The 17,985-nt window shown below is 56.8% G+C and overlaps 1 protein-coding gene across 2 annotated transcripts; it reads left to right on the top strand.

Annotated features, from left to right (window-relative positions):
- The first annotated feature begins 12,121 nt into the window (after positions 1–12,121).
- On the top strand, positions 12,122–17,968 carry CSF3R (colony stimulating factor 3 receptor). 2 transcript variants are annotated; one of them, XM_031594872.2, is made up of 15 exons: positions 12,122–12,649; positions 13,183–13,293; positions 13,432–13,749; positions 13,883–14,006; positions 14,091–14,260; positions 14,675–14,829; positions 15,051–15,204; positions 15,300–15,376; positions 15,462–15,675; positions 15,790–15,978; positions 16,210–16,311; positions 16,454–16,600; positions 16,792–16,932; positions 17,050–17,140; positions 17,278–17,968. In XM_031594872.2, the coding sequence occupies exons 2-15, from the start codon at positions 13,224–13,226 to the stop codon at positions 17,807–17,809; spliced, it is 2,484 nt and encodes an 827-aa protein (XP_031450732.2). In that variant the 5' UTR covers positions 12,122–12,649; positions 13,183–13,223; the 3' UTR covers positions 17,810–17,968. The 2 variants fall into 2 exon arrangements, with proteins under 2 accessions (XP_031450732.2, XP_031450731.2); XM_031594871.2 differs by having other exon boundaries at positions 12,125–12,649; positions 13,198–13,293.
- Positions 17,969–17,985: the final 17 nt, after the last annotated feature.

Consider the following 17,985-nt stretch of genomic DNA (forward strand, 5'->3'; position numbering starts at 1 on the left):
TTTTTTTCTCCTTCCTAAGTGAACACAGCGTGTTTTCTGATCTGCATTTGCCCGCTTTGATCATCTGTTCTGCAGATCAGTTTCCATGTTTAGAGGTACAGCAGCACATGTAATGAATGCAAATGCAATGCGTGCAGAGATAAGCGTCGGGACTTCAGAGCCTAATCCTCCCAATCTTGCACCCCGATACAATGTTTTCATATTTAATACATTCTGAGGGATTTTACTTTTATAAATAATGAACTAATCTCATCTTCAAGGCATCACTTTGCCGTTTAGGCCTTAAAAAAAAAAAAAAAAGGAAAAAAAAAGCAATGCTCTGTGCTCTGCGCTCAGGTAAATCTATTTTAACCAATACCAACTGCTCCCTCTTTGCTATGGCGTTGCTGCACCTCACACAGCTCTGAGATGCTCCCACTGCTCCTGGCTCTCACTCGGACATCCCAAAAGTTAAAGACCCACTCATGGATCACGCAGCCCATCACTGCCATCCCCACTGCACCACCATCAGAGCAGCGCCGTCCGTGGGGAGGATTTAAAATAATTGATCATAGCAAGGGAATGTGCTTCAACTGGGAGCAGAAACACAAATCCAGGCCAGAGGGATAAATGGGTTTCTCCCAGGCACGATGCTGACTCTCACTGGATTTGCTCCTGCTGCTTTATGAGGGGATTGGCTCTGGCTGCAGCATGCTGCCCCATTGCACGGAGGATGGGAACAGGGTTGGGAGCTGGGATGGGAGCAGGGCTTTCCTCTCCATCCCATCCACAGTCACTGATGGGAACGGCAGCAAAACCCCCATGGAGCAGAGCTGTGCCCAGAAATCCCAACATCTCTCCCCTGGGCTTCAGCATCATCCCAACCTGCATCCAGCAAACGGAGTTCAAAGGGATGAGGCTGCAGTTTGGGTGCTTTCCTTTCCCTTTTCCCAAACCCCAGAGAGGAGAAGCACACTGGGCTCCCAGCAGTCTCTGTCTGCACGGTGCTGCTGTAATTACTTTCTCCTCTTTCTACAGCCAACCTCCAAGTGCTGCTTTGCGAGGGGAATTGCTATTCCCTTGTCAGGAGATGGGATTCTGGTGTAATTGAGAGAAAAGCAGCGGCCTCTGCTCCTGACCGGGGCTCCCTCCTCCCTCCCACTCACCATTGTATGGGAAGCAGAAGCCCTCAAGTTATGCTGGACAGACTCTTGGAAATAACCTTTTTCATCTCAAAGATCCTGCTGAATTTTAGATTAAAAAGGAAGCTTTTCTTTCAATAATGTATTTCCCCCTTGGCTCCCTTGGCTATCAAGTAACTTTCCCTGCACCGAGAGCTCAAAAGATGAAGCTTCCCCAAATTCAGATTCATGAGCTGAATCCCACACCTCCCCAAAGCCTGGCTGCGGAGAGCAAAGGCAAGCGGGGCATGAATTTCACATTAAGAAGAATAAATAAAGCACAACCTCTTTTCTTTCCTTCTCCCTGCCCGTGCAGGTGAGACGGGGTTATTGAGCACCGTTTAAATGAGCGCGTTGGGAAGGAGGGGGTCACAGTGCTCTGTGCACAGCTCAGCCCCTCACTGCTGCGTTTGGCCTCGGAGGGAGCTCAGCACCGAGCTGCACTGTGGGTCTGGACGAGAGAGAGATGGAATAATCCGTCCCTTTGGCTGTGCCTTCTCCTCCAGAGCTTTAAATCTTGGGTTGAGCAGTGAGGGGCAGGGGATCCCCTGAGCCGGCTGTGCGCGCACCCCCTTTGTGGCTGCACGTGAAATAACGTTGGAGATAAACTTCCATGGAGCAAACGAAGCACTCGTGGTGCTCTCAGGGAACACCAACAGGCTGCTCAGAGAGGGGCAGCCCTTCTCAGAGCCCCTTCCCACTGCAGCTGCCATGGGAGCTCTGGTTTTCCCATCGTTGCCATTGCGCATGAAGGACCCGCAAACTACAAATCACAGCACAGCCTTTCGTTTCCATGCTCAGACATGGAAACACGGAGCAGAACCAGCAGTTCTCCCTCTGCTCTGACCGAGCACAGCAAGGAGCCCCAGCAGCCAACACACCTGGGGCAGCACTGGTGGCTCTGTGTCATGGCAGGGCTGTATTCCTGCACAGGGCTGTGATGGATGGGTACTGCAGGGCAGGTTTCAGGGCACCGATTAATAGAGCATCCCCTATAAACCCCCAGCCCATGTTGGCACAAAGGTACACTGATTGCTTTTGTTTAGACAAGCAGCAAAAAGCAGAGACATATCCCGAGTTCTTCCTGCTTTTTGTGCCACCTAACCCTGCCCAAACAGCATCTGCTGAGGGCACGCAGTGCAGACAGGGCTCTTTCATTCTTGGCAGTGCGTATTTCCAGCAGCCGACAATTTGCGACTCCATAAACCAAATGCATGATACTAATTTATGCACAGAGCTAATGGATCGTTGCTCCTGTAATAAACTGCTCGGAGTGGGTAGGATTTATCAGCGAGTGGGTTGCCCTTTGCCCATTTTGATTTCATTTCCCCTTATTTCACGAGGTGCCAAGTCAACAAACGATTAAATAGGAGCAAATATTTCTCCACTGGAGTTTGATCAAGTTACCTAATGCCGTTAAGAGAGGGGTTGTAATTGCTTCTGGAAACGAAGCTTGCTTTCCATCAGCATCCTCAATGAAAAAATAAAATAAAATAAAATAAAATATGAACGTTTCCTCCTTTCTGAGTAAAACAAGAGGCTGCAACGTGCCTTGTGTCACCACCCATCACTGTGAGCACAGGAGGAGGGAGAGCTGTGCATCCCTGCTCCTGGCTGGCAGTGGGGCATGGGCTGTGCTCGGGGTTGCCCGTAGCACATTGCTTGCTGTACTCAGGATATTAATTACGCTCAGCAGGGTGAGGAGCTGCTCCTGCTCTCCAATGCTGCCATCTATAGAGGCTGTGCAGCAATACAGAGCTCTGCTCACCCTGCCCAGCACCATCCGCACCAAAGGGCAGAGGTTTTTGGGGGGCAGGAGCATCTCACCCCCATCACCTGCTGATGATATGGTGGGAGCCCTGGTGGGATGTCCTGCAATGAGAGGAGCTCAGAACCACACACAGGGGCTGAGGGGCACTGGGATCCCCCCAGGAGGAGCTGAGCTGTGTGCATTTGCAGCCACCTCCCTGTAATTCCAGCTGCCAGACATGGTGTGTTCCTCCAGTAGATGCAGAGCAGCACACAAATATTGCAGCACTATTATTATTATTATTATTATTATTATTATTATTATTATTATTATTATTATTATTATTTTAATTTGGAGCTGCCTTGCAAACGGAGCCATCTAATCCTCAGAGCATCTGCTCGGAGCAGGCAGCATTTCCTTAATGCCACAGCACACTTCAGAACTTCTCCTCTTCTCTGTGGGAGCCCCTGGAAGAATTTAACTGATAGAGGCACCTCCCACGGCTCTGGCTAATGATCACAATACAAATGGCATTTGCATGCCATGTTATTCCTTTAATGCAGGAGATGATCTGCACAATAACATTCATTCATCCCCTACAGCTTGTTTTCAATCCGTCTGACACTGATTTCCAGCCCAGGTAACACCCAGCAGTGCTGCAGGTGGGTCTGCAGAGCTCCATCCCTGCCTGCCCTCGTGTTGGCAGTGGGTAAAAGAACAATAAATAGGAAGGATTTGGGGAAGATCGTGAGGTTTTAGGGCCAGTTTTAAGGGGGAATGCCACACAGTGCCCCACTCACTGATCAGATTCTCCTGTAGCATAACAGCTTATGGGAAAGGGAGGTGGCTGTGGACAGGACAAGTTCAGAACAGCCCTAATTTCACTCATTTGCAGCTTTTCAGTCTCCACTGCCCCAGTACATAATGACAGCAAGCAATAATGTTTGAGCAATGGAAGTGCAAGTGACACGAAATCAATGCCCTGATATTGGAATTCTGGAAGACTTTGTTAAATATTTTGTTTCTTATTGTTTGCTCACTGCAAATCCAGACAGCCCCGCCAGAGCCAGAGGAGCTAATGAATTAAAAGCTCCCGGCAGCAGTTTGATAATAGCATTAACACTGTAAAACACACCATTAGGTCAGCGATGTCAGCGTTACGGCATCGGGGAGAGGAGCAGAAAGCCAGGCTGCTTCCTGGAACCAGATGGAGGGAAAGGTTCCCTCCTTTTAAAGGGAGATGCAGCAGTGGGGGCACCTGAGCTGCTGTCCGTGGGTCCATCCCTCTGCTGCTGTCTGTGGGTCCATCCCTGTGCCTGTCGGACCCTGGGGTTGCAGGGAGCAGGATGGATCCTGGCTTCACTGCTTCCCAGCAGCCCTCTCCTTCTGTCACATTCGTTTCACAGAAGGGATACGTGGACTCCTGGGATGTGGGTTGCTGCCATCCCCGCGTCCTTCTGCCCTCCAAGTGACATTTTGGGAGACCCGGGAGCTGTGAAATCTCACGAGCTCCATCCATTACCGCCCCGATGAGCTCTGCAGAGATTTATGATGGGTTTTACCACCCGTGGGAGCTGTGGTGTCACATCTCCATCCCTAACTCATCCCCAGACTGAGATTTACAGCCCTGCACCTTCAGTCAGCGCCGCTGGGGTGGGATTGGGCAGCAGGGAAAGGTCAGTGCAGAGCCGTAGAATCACAGAGCCATTGGGGTCAGGAGAGACCTTTTGGATCACCGAGTCCCACCCAACACCCACAGGGACCCCCAGCCCCTAGGAGCCCCCCAGGACCCCCATTGTCAGCACTGCCCCACACTGGCACAGCTCCATGGAGATGGGCATCCCACATGGGATTGTTCCCATGCACCCCTGGACTGTTCTCATGGTGCCTCGTGCTGCCCATGTGCTCCCCAGTGCTCACCCAGTCCTCCCCAGGGCTCTCCCAGTGCTTCCCAGTCCTCGCCCAGTCCACCCCCAGTTCTCCCCAGTGCTTCCCAGTGCTCCTTCGGTGCTCCACCAGTGTTCTTCCATGGTTCTCCCAGTGCTTCCCAGTGCTCCCCAGTGCTCCCCAGTGCTTCCCAGTGCCCCCCAGTGCTCCCCAGTGCTTCCCAGTGCCCCCCAGTGCTCCTCCAGTCCTCCCCAGTGCTTCCCAGTGCCCCCCAGTGCTCCCCCAGTCCTCCCCATTGCTTCCCAGTGCTCTCCCAGTGCCCTCCCAGTCCTCAGCAGTGCTCTCAGTGCTCCCCCAGTGCTTTCCCAGTGCTTCCCAGTGCTTTTTCCTGGGCCTCTCACCCCACAGGTCCCCACTGTGGCACACAGTGTCCCGTCGTGCCCACGCTGTGCTGTTGGAGGACACACAGTTCCATCCATGACCCAGACAGCTCCGCATGCCGTGAGCTCGGTGCCGTCTGGCTCCCAGCACGTGTGAATAATGCATGGTGCTGCTCTGCCCTCAGCCCTGCTGTGTGTCTCAGTGCTGATGCAGAAGGACGGCCATCATTTCTAAATGGGTGATTCAGAAGGAAGCACTCCTGATTCCCACGTCAGCACATTGCTGATGCGTCCCTTCCTGCCAGGCAGCAGCTCAGGGGATGGAGAATCAGAATGGATTGTGGTGGGATGATGGAGTTCCCACCCTGCTCTGTTCCCCAGCTCCAAAGCCCCAGTTCAACCCAGTACATCCCAGTATGGAGGGTGGGCGCAGAGAGGCACAGGGCTGGGGTTGCTTTTGTTGCCATGTAGCAGTGAGGGGTGGAAGGGCTGCTGGAGAAGGATTGGTTCACCGATGTTGTCCTTATAATGCACGTGGGAATATTAGCTCAGAGCCTGGGTTATGAGGAGAGCTAATTAGTTAATCCATGTAAAGTGCTGTAAGACTCTCAGACAGAGGAAGAGCAGCTGATGGTGGAGGGGTTCAGGAGGAGCTCTGCTGATTCAAAGTGAATTTCAGACACGAAATCATTACTGTGCAGAGTGGGATTACAGGAGGGTTCATCAGAAGGAAAACTTCAGCACTGATCGTGTCCCACTGAATGAACACGAGCACCACACACTGCTCCCATCATCACCCCACAGCCCTCCTGCACCTGGAGCTCCCCAGCACTGCAGGGAGCACAGCATGGACTGCTGCTGCCACCTACGGAGAGAGGGTCCTATGGAGGGTCCTATGAGTCCGATAGAGCAAATCCTATAGTGTGAGTCCTACTGTGTGAGTCCTATAGGGAGCGAGACCTCGAGAGAGAATCCTGTAGAGAGGGAGTCCTATGGAGAGCAGGTCCTATAGAGAGCAAGTCCTATAGAGATTCCTACAGAAAGTGAGTCCTATAGAGACTGAATCCTATGGAGAGAGAGTTCTGTAGAGTCCTATAGAGAGAGAATCCTATAGAGTTAGTCTTATGGAGTGAGAGTTTTACAGAGAGCAGGACCCATAGAGAGTCCTATAGAGAGTCCTACACAGAGAGAGTCTTATGGAGGGAGTCCTATGGAGAGAGAATCCTATATAGAGAATCCTATAGAGTGAGCCCTATAGAGGGTGGATCCTGTAGAGTCCTGTGACCTCACACACCACTCCACTATGAGGGGCTCAAAGCTAATGGCTGCGGAACTGAGGTGTCAGCACTGACACCTTCCAATTCCCCAGTGATTAACTTCCAGCAGATTAGCACCGGATAGCTGTTTAATTAACAGACACGTCAAGCTTGCTTATGAGTCATTAAAAAAAAAAAAAAGCCATCATCCTAGTGATTGACTCGTTAATATGGAAGAAATCGATTAGATATTTTATTTCTCCTCCTCTGAAGGATTTGGCTTCAGCCAAAGGGAGGGGAGGACTCGGGGATGGAAATGAGTTGAATAGGGATGGGATGGGGATGGGGATGGGGATGGGGATGGGGATGGGGATGGGGATGGGGATGGGGATGGGGATGGGGATGGGGATGGGGATGGGATAGAATGGGATGGGGATGGGGATGGGGATGGGGATGGGGATGGGGATGGGGATGGGGATGGGGATGGGGATGGGATGGGATGGGGATGGGATGGGATGGGGATGGGGATGGGGATGAGGATGGAATGGGGATGGGATGGGATGGGGATGGGGATGGGGATGGGATGGGATGGGATGGGATGGGATGGGATGGGATGGGGATGGGGATGGGGATGGGGATGGGATGGGGATGGGGATGGGGATGGGGATGGGATGGGATGGGATTGGATGGGATGGGATGCAGATGATGATGGGATGGGATGGGATGGGATGGGATGGGATGGGATGGGATGGGATGGGATGGGATGGGATGGGGATGAGGATGGGGATGAGGATGAGGATGGGGATGAGAATGGGATGGGATGGGATGAGGATGGCTATGATGATGGGATGGGATGGGATGAGATGGGATGGGATGGGATGGGATGGGATGGGATGGGGATGAGGATGGTGATGATGATGGGGTGGGATGGGGATGATGATGGGGTTGAACGGAGGGCGCTCCATTGCACCGCACTGCAAAGCGCCATCTGCCCAGCCCTGATTGCTCACAGTGCAGATTGCCTCTTGACATTAATTACAACGTAAATCTGTGGATTAGCAGTACCAGGTGAAAAGAGGCACAGCACACTCACAGGGAGCAGCTCCGCCGTTCTATAAGTTGCCATAGAGATTTTTTTTCTCCTGGAAAAAAGTGATAATAAAGCAAAACAAAGCGATGACATCCTCACATCCTCCCCTCCCAGCCGGGTGCTGGGGCTCTGTCTGTACACAGAGTGACCCTGGTGGCACAGAGCACATGGGGAGCACGAGGCTCCCTTTGGTGCTCCAACCCCTGGGCCACTTGAGGAGGAGTTCAGTTTTTGTTATCTCAGTCTATGGTACAGAATGGTTTAAAAAAGAAAGAAAGAAAGAAAGAAAGAAAATGAGAAAGAAAAAAACCTCCTTTTTCACTTGAGATTAAAGATGCATGAGCAGAATGGAGCAGGGCCGTGCGCCGCAGAGGCAGAGGCTTTGAAGGTGAGCGGAGAGCTCACAAATAAATCAATCCACTGCCTCAGATCTGAGGCTGGGAGCAGAGCAGCGCCAGCCTTAAAGCCCAGGGCAAGCGGGGGGGCAAAGCCCTGGGCTGCTATGGGGTCTGCCTGGAGCTGGGACCAGGGGGGGTGTGGGACAGGGTGATGGGGGACAGGGTGATGTGGGGCAGGGTGATGTGGGGCAGGGTGATGTGGGATGGGGTGATGTGAGATGGGGTGATGTGGGGCAGGGTGATGTGGGGCAGGGTGATGTGGGACAGGGTGATGTGGGGCAGGGTGATGTGGGACGGGGTGATGTGGGACAGGGTGATGTGGGACAGGGTGATGTGGGATGGGGTGATGTGGGACGGGGTGATGTGGGACGGGGTGATGTGGGGCAGGGTGATGTGGGGCAGGGTGATGTGGGATGGGGTGATGTGGGACAGGGTGATGTGGGATGGGGTGATGTGGGACGGGGTGATGTGGGACGGGGTGATGTGGGGCAGGGTGATGTGGGGCAGGGTGATGTGGGACGGGGTGATGTGGGATGGGGTGATGTGGGACGGGGTGATGTGGGACGGGGTGATGTGGGGCAGGGTGATGTGGGACGGGGTGATGTGGGACGGGGTGATGTGGGACGGGGTGATGTGGGGCAGGGTGATGTGGGGCAGGGTGATGTGGGACAGGGTGATGTGGGCTCTGCCTCCAACCCACGCCAATGGGGCTGTGCTGTCCCTGCACTCAGTGCCCCAACACAGCCCCAGAGGGACACTGCTCTGAGTTCTGCACCACGTCTCAAAGGATGCAGAATGTTCTTCAGCCTCTGCTAAAAGCACCAGGCACTGCCCCAGCTTCCCTCTAATGGCAACTGGGGAGCAATGTCTGTACCATAATAGCTGAGAAACAAATTCCTGCTCGCCCCCAGAGAGGGCTGATTGTCTCATGGAGCACTGCATTAGCAAATCCCTATGACACAGAGTGACGCTGATGTCACGCAGCACAGCAGTGCTGTCACCCCAATGGACACATCTCCCCACCCACAGCGCTCCCACCACTCCAGGTCCCTCTGTCCCCATCAATCTGTCCCACTGCCCCCAGGGCTGAGATGCCCTATAGGGATCCATGGGCTCCATAGATGCTGTGCAATTTTAATGACCGCAGTCAATGACTGTGGCACCTCCTGGCCCCTATGACCGACCAAATGGATCTGAGCCCATGGCCGCCTCCTGCAGTCTCTACGAGGGGAAGAGATGGGATGGAGGGAACAAATGGAGTTCCCTGGAATGGATGTACATTTCCATTACATTTATGTGCTGAGTAATTGGTGGTAATGTAGGAGATACGGGCGGTGTTGCTGCGGACCAGGCGGTGCTGGAGATGGATTATCCCCATCCATCATTATCCGGGCGTCCCCGCGGCCGCTCCGATTGTAGAACACGATTTTAATAACCCCGGGAGGCAGGAATCATTTTTCTTTTGTCACTTAACAACTTGGCCTCATTCACCGGTACCAATGAATACAAAGGGGGATTCATTTCTGGAGGAGGAAACGGAGCACCAGCAATGCTCTCCTCTCTGCATCCCCACAGCTTCCAGGGAACCACAGCCCCAGCAGCACCATCCCCATCCCCATGGCATCCGTGGGTTTAGGGCACACTGGGGACAGCGGGCAGCTCATGCAGGTGTGTGGACGTCAACCGTGGAAAAAGCCAGCAGTGGAAGACGGGCAAATCAAATTACAAGGCTGCTAATGAAAGTAATGGGGAATAAAGTGCTGCTGGAGGCGGCGTGGTCGGTTCCCATTTCCGCGTGTCACTGCGTTTCAATTGGGGATGTTTATAGCCCTGCAGAAGCAGTGGTTAATTGCTCTTTGTGATGAGCTGAGGCGTGACGGAGCCTCTGCAGGGCTGGGTGCTGCGGGCACTGCTCCCAATGCTGGGTGCTCTGTGCTGGGTGCTCAGCACCTGGTGCCCGTTTGTCTGCAGTCACCGCCTGGATGCACGACCTCGATCTGCAGCAATTGGCTGTGAGATGCGTTTCTCTCCTGCTAAAAGCTGATTTTTTCTTCTATCATCATCAGGGGTGTTTGTGAAAGCAGGAAAACAACAGCGCTGTGCCTGCAGCCCCACTGCCTGGAGGTGCCCAGGTCCCCAGTGTGCCATTGGGAGGTGACCCTAGTGTGCCATGGGGCAATGCTCATAGAGTGAGGATGCATAGGGTGCAAGTGGGTCCTGCCCCAAAGGGTGTCCCCGGGGGGTCCTTTGGAGCAATGGGGAAGGGAGGAATGGGGCAGGATGCTGTGCACAGCTGGACATCACAATGAAAAAGGATAGGGATGGAGATGGGAATGTAAGTGGGGAGAGGAGGGCTGGGCCAGGTGCAGGGCCTGGCTGCTGGGTGTCACAGCAGGAATGTGGGACACTTTGCCACTGCTCTTCATGAACCCCACCAGAGCAGCAGGGCTCAGCTGTGTCCAGGCATCACTGCAATGCCACCACAACAGCACAGGGTCCTGCAGGTGGCACATGAGTAGCTCCGACCCCTCCGTATCCCTTTGGCATCTCATGGATTATGGAAGAAGGATGGCAGTGGCCCACAGCCCCCTCCCCTCACCCCCTGGGGACTGCCCAGATCCCCACGACATGGAGAATTAATTATCCTGTCTCATTATTTACAACAATGCACCAGGGGCTGTGTTGAAGGCCAGCGCTCAGACCACAGTGCTCCATTCAGTCCCAATTCACATCCACCTCGAGGTGAGGAATGGGGCACTGCACTCCAATCCCATTGGGAACAAAAAGAATGGGTACCCCCAGAGCGAGTGAGAGAGTGAATGAATGAATGAATGAATGAATGAATGAATGAATGAATGAATGAAGCCCTGGGGAACCCATCTTCCCCCACTTGGGGGGCTCATTAGTGCAGCTGATGAAGCACCAGAGCTGGGGTGGGGGAGGCAACCCAGCCTAAACTGTGTGGGGAATCACAGGGAAGGGGTTGCACAGGGAAACTGAGGCAGGAGGGGATGGGATCACAGCCTGAGGATGGCAGTGACCGTCCCGCAGGCACGGAGTGCAGAGGCACCATGGGAGTGGTGCTGCTGCCCCATGTGCTGCCCTGGAGGATGCCAGGCTGCCCAGTCACAGCAGAGGCATTTCTACCCCCGCCCCATGCATGGACACATTGGGAACACCCAGATCTGACCCCTGGTGCAGCCTGGTGCCCCCACACCACCTCATCCCACAGACGGCCCTGTGGGTGTATGGATGTGACTCAGTGTCAGAGGGGAACTGAGAGCGCTGTCACGGGGCCGTCTGCTCCACACAAACCCCATGGAGAAGTGTCCATGGATCCAACCCGTGGGTGGGCATCCGTGCACCCAGGGGTGGGTGTGCATCCCAGTGCATACAGCCCCAGGGCCACGTATCCCCACCTGCATGTCCCCATCCCCAGAGCAGCACAGAGCAGCTCCCCATGTTGTCATTGTTGTTGTTGTTGTTGTTGTTATTGTTGTCCATCTCACTGCTCACAGCTTTCGCCATCCCTCGCCGTTCCCACGGAGATGCCCACGTTGCCATGGTTACCACACCGCCATCCCAGCTGTAAACATCCTGTGCAGAGCCCAGCTCCGTGCTGGAACCGGGGGTTGCTACACTTGTAAAGTGTTGCAAGGGCAGCTGTGGGAAACGGCCCCAGTGGGGCACAGAACCCGTGGGACCCCAGCACCCCAAGGCCTGGCTCTGGGGGGGCACCCAACTGGGTTTCTCCCTGGATGTGTGAGCTCTGGGGCCACGGTCCTGCCTGGAAGGCAGAGCTGTGAGCAGAACCTGCAGCAGGAACGTGTTGGGATGGGGAGATTTGGGGCTGGGGCTGAGAGAAGGGATGCTGTGAGCAGTCGCAGCCCCATGGTGAGCAATGCTGGGGGACATGGGCAATGTTGGAGGTTCATGTCCTGTACCCAGAGCCCCACAGCCCTTTGGGGAACAGCACCGTGGGGACCTCATTCCCACAGCCCTGTCCTGGCAGCCCCGTCCCTGCTGTTGGTTGCAGATGGGGTTGCGTGAGCACCAAACACAGCATGTGCTGCGGGTCCCGTAGTAAACAGTTTGCGCAACCGGCACCGTTGCGAAGGCCGTGGGTGAGGGTGGCGGGTTGGGCAACGCCTTGTTGACCCGTGGGACGTGGATTTCCCCGGGGAAGAGACAGCACTGAGCAGCGCTGGCATTGCCCTGCAGTGGGGCATTGCCCAGAGCCAGGAGCTGCTGACAACCCTGGCCTAAGCACCAGACTTATGGGCAGCATGGGGAGGGCAACCCATGCCACCACGCCATGTCCCCAAGCCATGTCCCCCTACTGTGTCCCTATGTCCTCCTGCTGTATTGCCACGTTCCCACATCATGTCCCCATGTCTCCTTGCTGTGTCCCTTCGCTGTGACCCTCAGTGCAGTCCCACTGGTGGGGCCCCGTGCTGTCGTGGGGCAGAGGAATGGGGCTGGGTGTTGCTCCCCCCGGGATGCGTGCGTGCCACTCTCCTTCCTGCGGCGCGAGGCAGCCCAGCCTGCAGGGAAGTGTTTTGCAATCACCTCCTTCAGAGAGCAGCAATTAACGGCACTGGTTTTGAGGAACTAACGGCGAGAGCAGCATGCTGGAGAGCGGGCAGCGCACAGAAAGCCATCGGGAGATGGAGAGCAGCACCGGGAGCGGGCAGTGACAACGTGGGACACAGAAGGTGCGGAGCAGAGGTAGGGATTGGGCACGGGGTGCACCTTGTCTGCATATGGCTCTGCTGTTGCTGAGTGCTGGGGTGTGTGGGTGCCACATGGGGTGGATAATGTTCTCCCCCTGTGCTGGGTGCTGAGTGCCAGGTGCCAGCACAGGGCAGGAGCCTGGCATCAGGAGGATGTGCTTGGATGGTGTAAGGAGAAGGGGAGAGCTGGCATCGGGACCAGCCGTGGATGCAGAGAAACACTGGCATCACCTTCAGGCCCTGCAGAGCTGCCGGCCCTACTGCAGTACCCTCATTCATCTGTTTCCTTCTGCCAGCTTATCTCTGCCGCACAACCTCAGCTCCCCCCTCGCTCTAACCACAAATCTCTCCAGCAGCAGCCAACGATCCCTGTGATACGATCAGCCGCGGCGCAGCGGGGCACAGGGCTCTCGTGCCACAGAACTGGGCAGTGCTGTGCCAGTGAGCACAGTGGGGGAGGTGGTTCTCCTCCACCAACATCTGGCAGCACCAGGCCAAACCTTGACCCTGAGCCTCATCCCCACTCAGTGCTCCCCACTCCAGGTGATGCCCGAAGTACGGAGCAGAGCATGGCCAGGCGTGGTGCTGGGACCCCCCTGCTGCTGCGGCTCTCCCTGCTGCTGCTCCTCAGCCCGAGTGGTGAGTGGGGATCCGTCCCAGGATGGGGCTGTGCAGCTCTGCCCAACGCTCGGCTTTTCCCCTCCCGTGGGGCCCCGTGCAGGAAAGAGGCCCCTCCATCCTGCAAACTATGGGGCTGACACGTTTCCTCTCCTGCAGGGAGCCAGCAGAGCGGAGCAGAGCTTGACTGCGCCTCAGTGGCCGTGGGCACTCCGGTGGTGCCAATGGGGTCAGCCGTCACTGCATCATGTACCATCCGCCGGGAGCGGTGCCGGGGGCTGGAGGATGGACAGCCACAAATCTCCTGGCTGCTGGATAGCGAGCCGATGGCCGGGAGGCAGCGTCGTGGCATGGGGGGCACTGAAGTGTCTGAGCTGAGCGTGCCGCAGCTCAACCGCCCGCAGGCCAAGCTGTGGTGCTGCGTGGAGTGGAACAGCACCAAGCAGCGGGTTGGCATGGCTGAGATCCGAGCAGGCTGTAAGTGCGTGGCTGTGCAGCATGCCCATCTGCTCTGCAGTGATGCAGAACAGCGGTTCTGTTTGCGGGGCTGCTTTGGAGCCGTCCCATCTGGGCCATGTTGCCCAGCTCCTCTCCTGGCTGTTCTCCCCAGACCCCCCTGGCAAGCCCTCCAACCTCAGCTGCCTGCTGGACCTCGGTGACTATGGGCTGACGTGCCGCTGGCAGCAGGGAGCTGACGGCCACCTTCCCACCAACATCATGCTCAAGTGTGCCACGTAAGCCACATCCCCGCCATCTCTCCAAAAACCATCCTCAGATGGGCATCATATGGGCCCAAGCCCACCCCATCCTCACTGCAGGAGCAGATCCCCAGCGGTGACGGGCTGCACCCCACAAAATGGACACAGTCAGTGCACGGTGCCGCGGAGGCTGCTGCAGCTGTACCGCCCCATGGAGCTCTGGGTGACAGCCACCAATGCGCTGGGCACAGCCGAGTCAGAGCGGCTCCGCATCGACCCCATGGATGTGGGTGAGTGACAGAGATCAGGGATGGGGAAGCTAATTAGCGGTGAGAGAAGGACATTAGAGAGCCATTAAAGCATGCCGGGCTCGTAGGTCATATTTTGCCATGATGAATGGCTTCAGGAGATGAATAGGTGCCATGGGCACACTGCAGAGCCGCGCGGTGCGTGCCGGCGGGTTATGAGCCAGCAGTTGACCTGCTGCACTTCACAACTCTCTCCAGCAATTGATTACCCATTTATTCAGGAGGTCTATGAATAATATATCCAGCTCCCATCAACTATTTATTGGAGGAACCTTCCCGGGCAGCATGAGGCTGCGCTGGGCATAGGCTGCTCAGAGCAGCTCTGCATCCCTGCACCTCGTTGCACTCCAATTCCTGTCCCTCCCATGCACCCATGTCTTGTGGCTCTCCTCGCAGCCAAGCTGGACCCCCCCACCCTGCAGAGCATCCACTCCGTGCCTCCACAGACCGACTGTGTCACCTTGACCTGGGCCATGGCCCCACGCAATGCACACATGGAGCAGTGCTGTGAGCTGCGTTACCGTGCCGCCGAGGACCCCTCCTGGGATGTGGTGAGTGCTGACGGGGGCAGAGTCAGTCCCCCACCTCAGCTACAGGTTCCCTGCACTGATTCCTGTACGTTGGGGCTGTGCTATGGGGCACTTTTTGTGCCCTGGTGGGGAAAGATGACAGCGGGACACATGCAGTGACTCAAAGGGGATGGTTGTGGGGATGGCGGTGTCCCCTTTGGTGCTCCATCACCCTGCACCAACCCTGCTCTGGTTCCTCCCAGGTCACAGGCATCCCAGGCCATGCAGGCACTATGCAGCACTGCAAGTTTCTCTTCGGGATGCTGTACCACTTCCAGATGCGGTGCCGGCGGGACTCAGCACGAGGCTACTGGAGTGAGTGGAGCGTGGGCAGGAACTACACAACCCATGAGAAAGGTGTGTGGGAGGCACCAGGGATCCTGCCCACCCACGGGTAGCGTGGCCATGGCACACCACTATTCTCCCCTTATATCCTTTGTCCCCCCACGCAGCCCCTGAAGGGAAGCTGGACGCATGGTGGAGCACCCAGCCAGCTGCGGGCAGGATGGAGGTGCAGCTGCGGTGGAAGGTGAGCGCAGGCAGACAGAGCTGGGCATGGCATAGCATCACTGTGGCACTGAGCATCCCTGGCATGCTCTGTGCCCTGTGTCCAGGCCCTACGGCAGCAGGAGGCAAATGGGCATGTGCTGGGGTACCGGGTAGCCCTGGGGTCCAGGAGGAGAGGCAGGGAGCCACAGACTGTCTGCAACACCACCGACACCCAGTGCGACTTCACCGTGCCAGAGAGGACAGGGAGGGTGTATCTATCAGCCTACAATGCTGCTGGCGAGTCATCAGCGACTGAGGTTGTCCTACTGGAGAGGAAAGGTGAGGTGGCACCGACATCCTCACAAGATGCAGAGTTATGGCACAGCCAAGGCTGTGGGAGCGAAGACGGGATGCTCTCCTCTGTCCTCATCCTGGCTGCTTGTTCTCTCACAGGTCAGCCCCTGTCTGGGCTCCGAGCTGTACCCGGGGGTGAGCACAGCCTGTGGGTACACTGGGAGGCAGCACCAGTCCCAGCAGTTGCCTACGTGCTGGAGTGGCAGCAGGTGTCCTCAGAGCCCAGGCACTGCAGCGCGTGCTGGCAGCTGGAGCTCAATGGGACCACCACTGCCACCCTCATCCAGGGTAAGCCGGGGGCTGCTGAGGGTCCCAGCCATCCCTATGGGCTCTGCAGGGTTGTCTTGTGCCTGCATCCAGGGCTCGTGGTGCAAAGCCTGCACTGAGTCCTCTCCTCACATTCCCTCTTTGCTCTGGATCCTGTTGCTGGTCACAGCGCAGAGCAGCCAGGATGGTGATGTGGGACTCTCAGCAGTCAGAGCCCCCAGACCTGCTGCCCCCCTCTGCTCTCTGTTGCAGACAGCATTGAGCCCTTCCAGCAGTACAACATCTCGGTGTACCCCCTCTACAAGGATGCCGTTGGGACACCCGCTCATGTAGCAGCTTACTCCAAGCAGAAGGGTGTGTGTCCTTCTAGTTCTTTTGGTCCCAGTGGGCTCACCAACCCCACCCTTACATGCACGTGCCCATAATTTAGGGGCTGTGCAGAAAGGCTCAGCCCAGCTCTGTATCGTGCCCAGTCTCATGTTTTGCTCCATTTCAGCACCATCCCATGCCCCAAAACTCCACCTGAAAAGCATTGGCAAGTCCCAGGCTGAGCTCAGCTGGGAGCCGGTGGCCGTGGAGCTGCAGAATGGCTTTATCACCCACTACACTGTCTTCTGGGCAAACAGCACTGCAGAGGTTTCCAGTGAGTCCTGGCCCTGCTCCCTGCCCCACCTTGGTGCTGTGGGGGATGCCAGCAGCCCCTGCCCCAGCCAGACCTGAAGGTGCCCGAGGCCTTGCTGTAGTGGCTCTGGGCAGCCTGGGAGGAGGTGCCCCTGGCTGTGGCTGAGCAGCAGAGCCACCCCAGCCTTTCCACCAGCCCCCGTGTCTCTCCAGGTGCTGTAGTTAATTCCTCCCTCAGCTCCTTCACCATCCGGGGCCTGAAGCCATCTACTCTCTACAAAGTGCACATCATGGCCTCGACAGCTGGTGGAAGCACCAACGGCACCATCCTGACACTGGTGACCACCGTGCTAGGTGAGGCCATACTGGTGGGGATGGCACCATGTGGCAGAGGTGCCACTACTGTCCCCACATTTACAAGGGACACTTCCACACTTCGTGCTGTGACCCTGTCCCCCTCCTGCTTTCCAGATGACATTGAAATCCAGTTCCTCTTCTTGACCCTGGTGCTGGTCTTTGTCCTGCTCATCATCCTGTTGATCTGCTTCCAGAAGAACGGGAGGTGAACACTGAGAATTACACTGGCTGGGACCCACCTTTGCCCTATGCTGGGCAGCCCTGGCCCTATTGCGGCTGGAGGAAGCAGGGAGGGGACACCTCCTTCCCAAGGTTCCCCTCACCCCTTTCTGTCAACCCCAGGGTGAAGAAGCAATTCTGGCCCAGTGTCCCCGACCCAGCCAACAGCAGCCTGGGCACGTGGGTGCCGGCAGAGCAGGAGCCCCTCCAGGCCCCCGGTGTGAAGGAGCCCGGCTTGGCAACCATCTCCACCGTCACAGTGCTTGACAAGGCAGCGGGGAAGCAGGCCCCCACGTGGGGCAAGGAGCCCCCAGCCGAGCCCCCCGCCCCGCCACAGCCCTACATGCGGCAGCACGGGCCCGGCACGCTTCAGGCCAACGCGGGGCTGGGAGCAGAGCCCGTGCAGTACGTGCAGGTGGTGGGCGGCAGCTCCCGGGGCCCGCAGCGCGTCGCCCCGTGCCTCTACCTGCGTTCCAGCTCCACGCAGCCTCTGCTCTCGGATCCCAGCCCCGAATCCTACGAGAACCTCTGGTTCCGCGGGGCCGCACCGAGCTGCGCCCGGGGGAGCCTGGAGGAGCCGCTCCTCGACTTCCCGCTGCTGCGGGGGCTGCTGGTGAGCGGGGCCGAGGAGCTCCACGACTTCCAGCCCTGCTGAGCTCCGCCACGGACCAAACCCGATCCCCTGAGCCACTCCGTGGGGCTGAAACCCCATCGGGGCCTTGGCTGACCCCCACCCGCCCCACGGAATGCCCGTGGCTGCAGGCGCTCGGTGCCCCTGCTGCGCCCCAGCAATAAACACGGAGGTTTCTCGGAACACCGCTCGCGTTCCTC

The sequence above is a fragment of the Phasianus colchicus genome, chromosome 24, assembly GCF_987193195.1.
Source record: "Phasianus colchicus chromosome 24, bPhaCol1.hap1.1, whole genome shotgun sequence".
In the NCBI taxonomy this organism is placed as follows: domain Eukaryota; kingdom Metazoa; phylum Chordata; class Aves; order Galliformes; family Phasianidae; genus Phasianus; species Phasianus colchicus.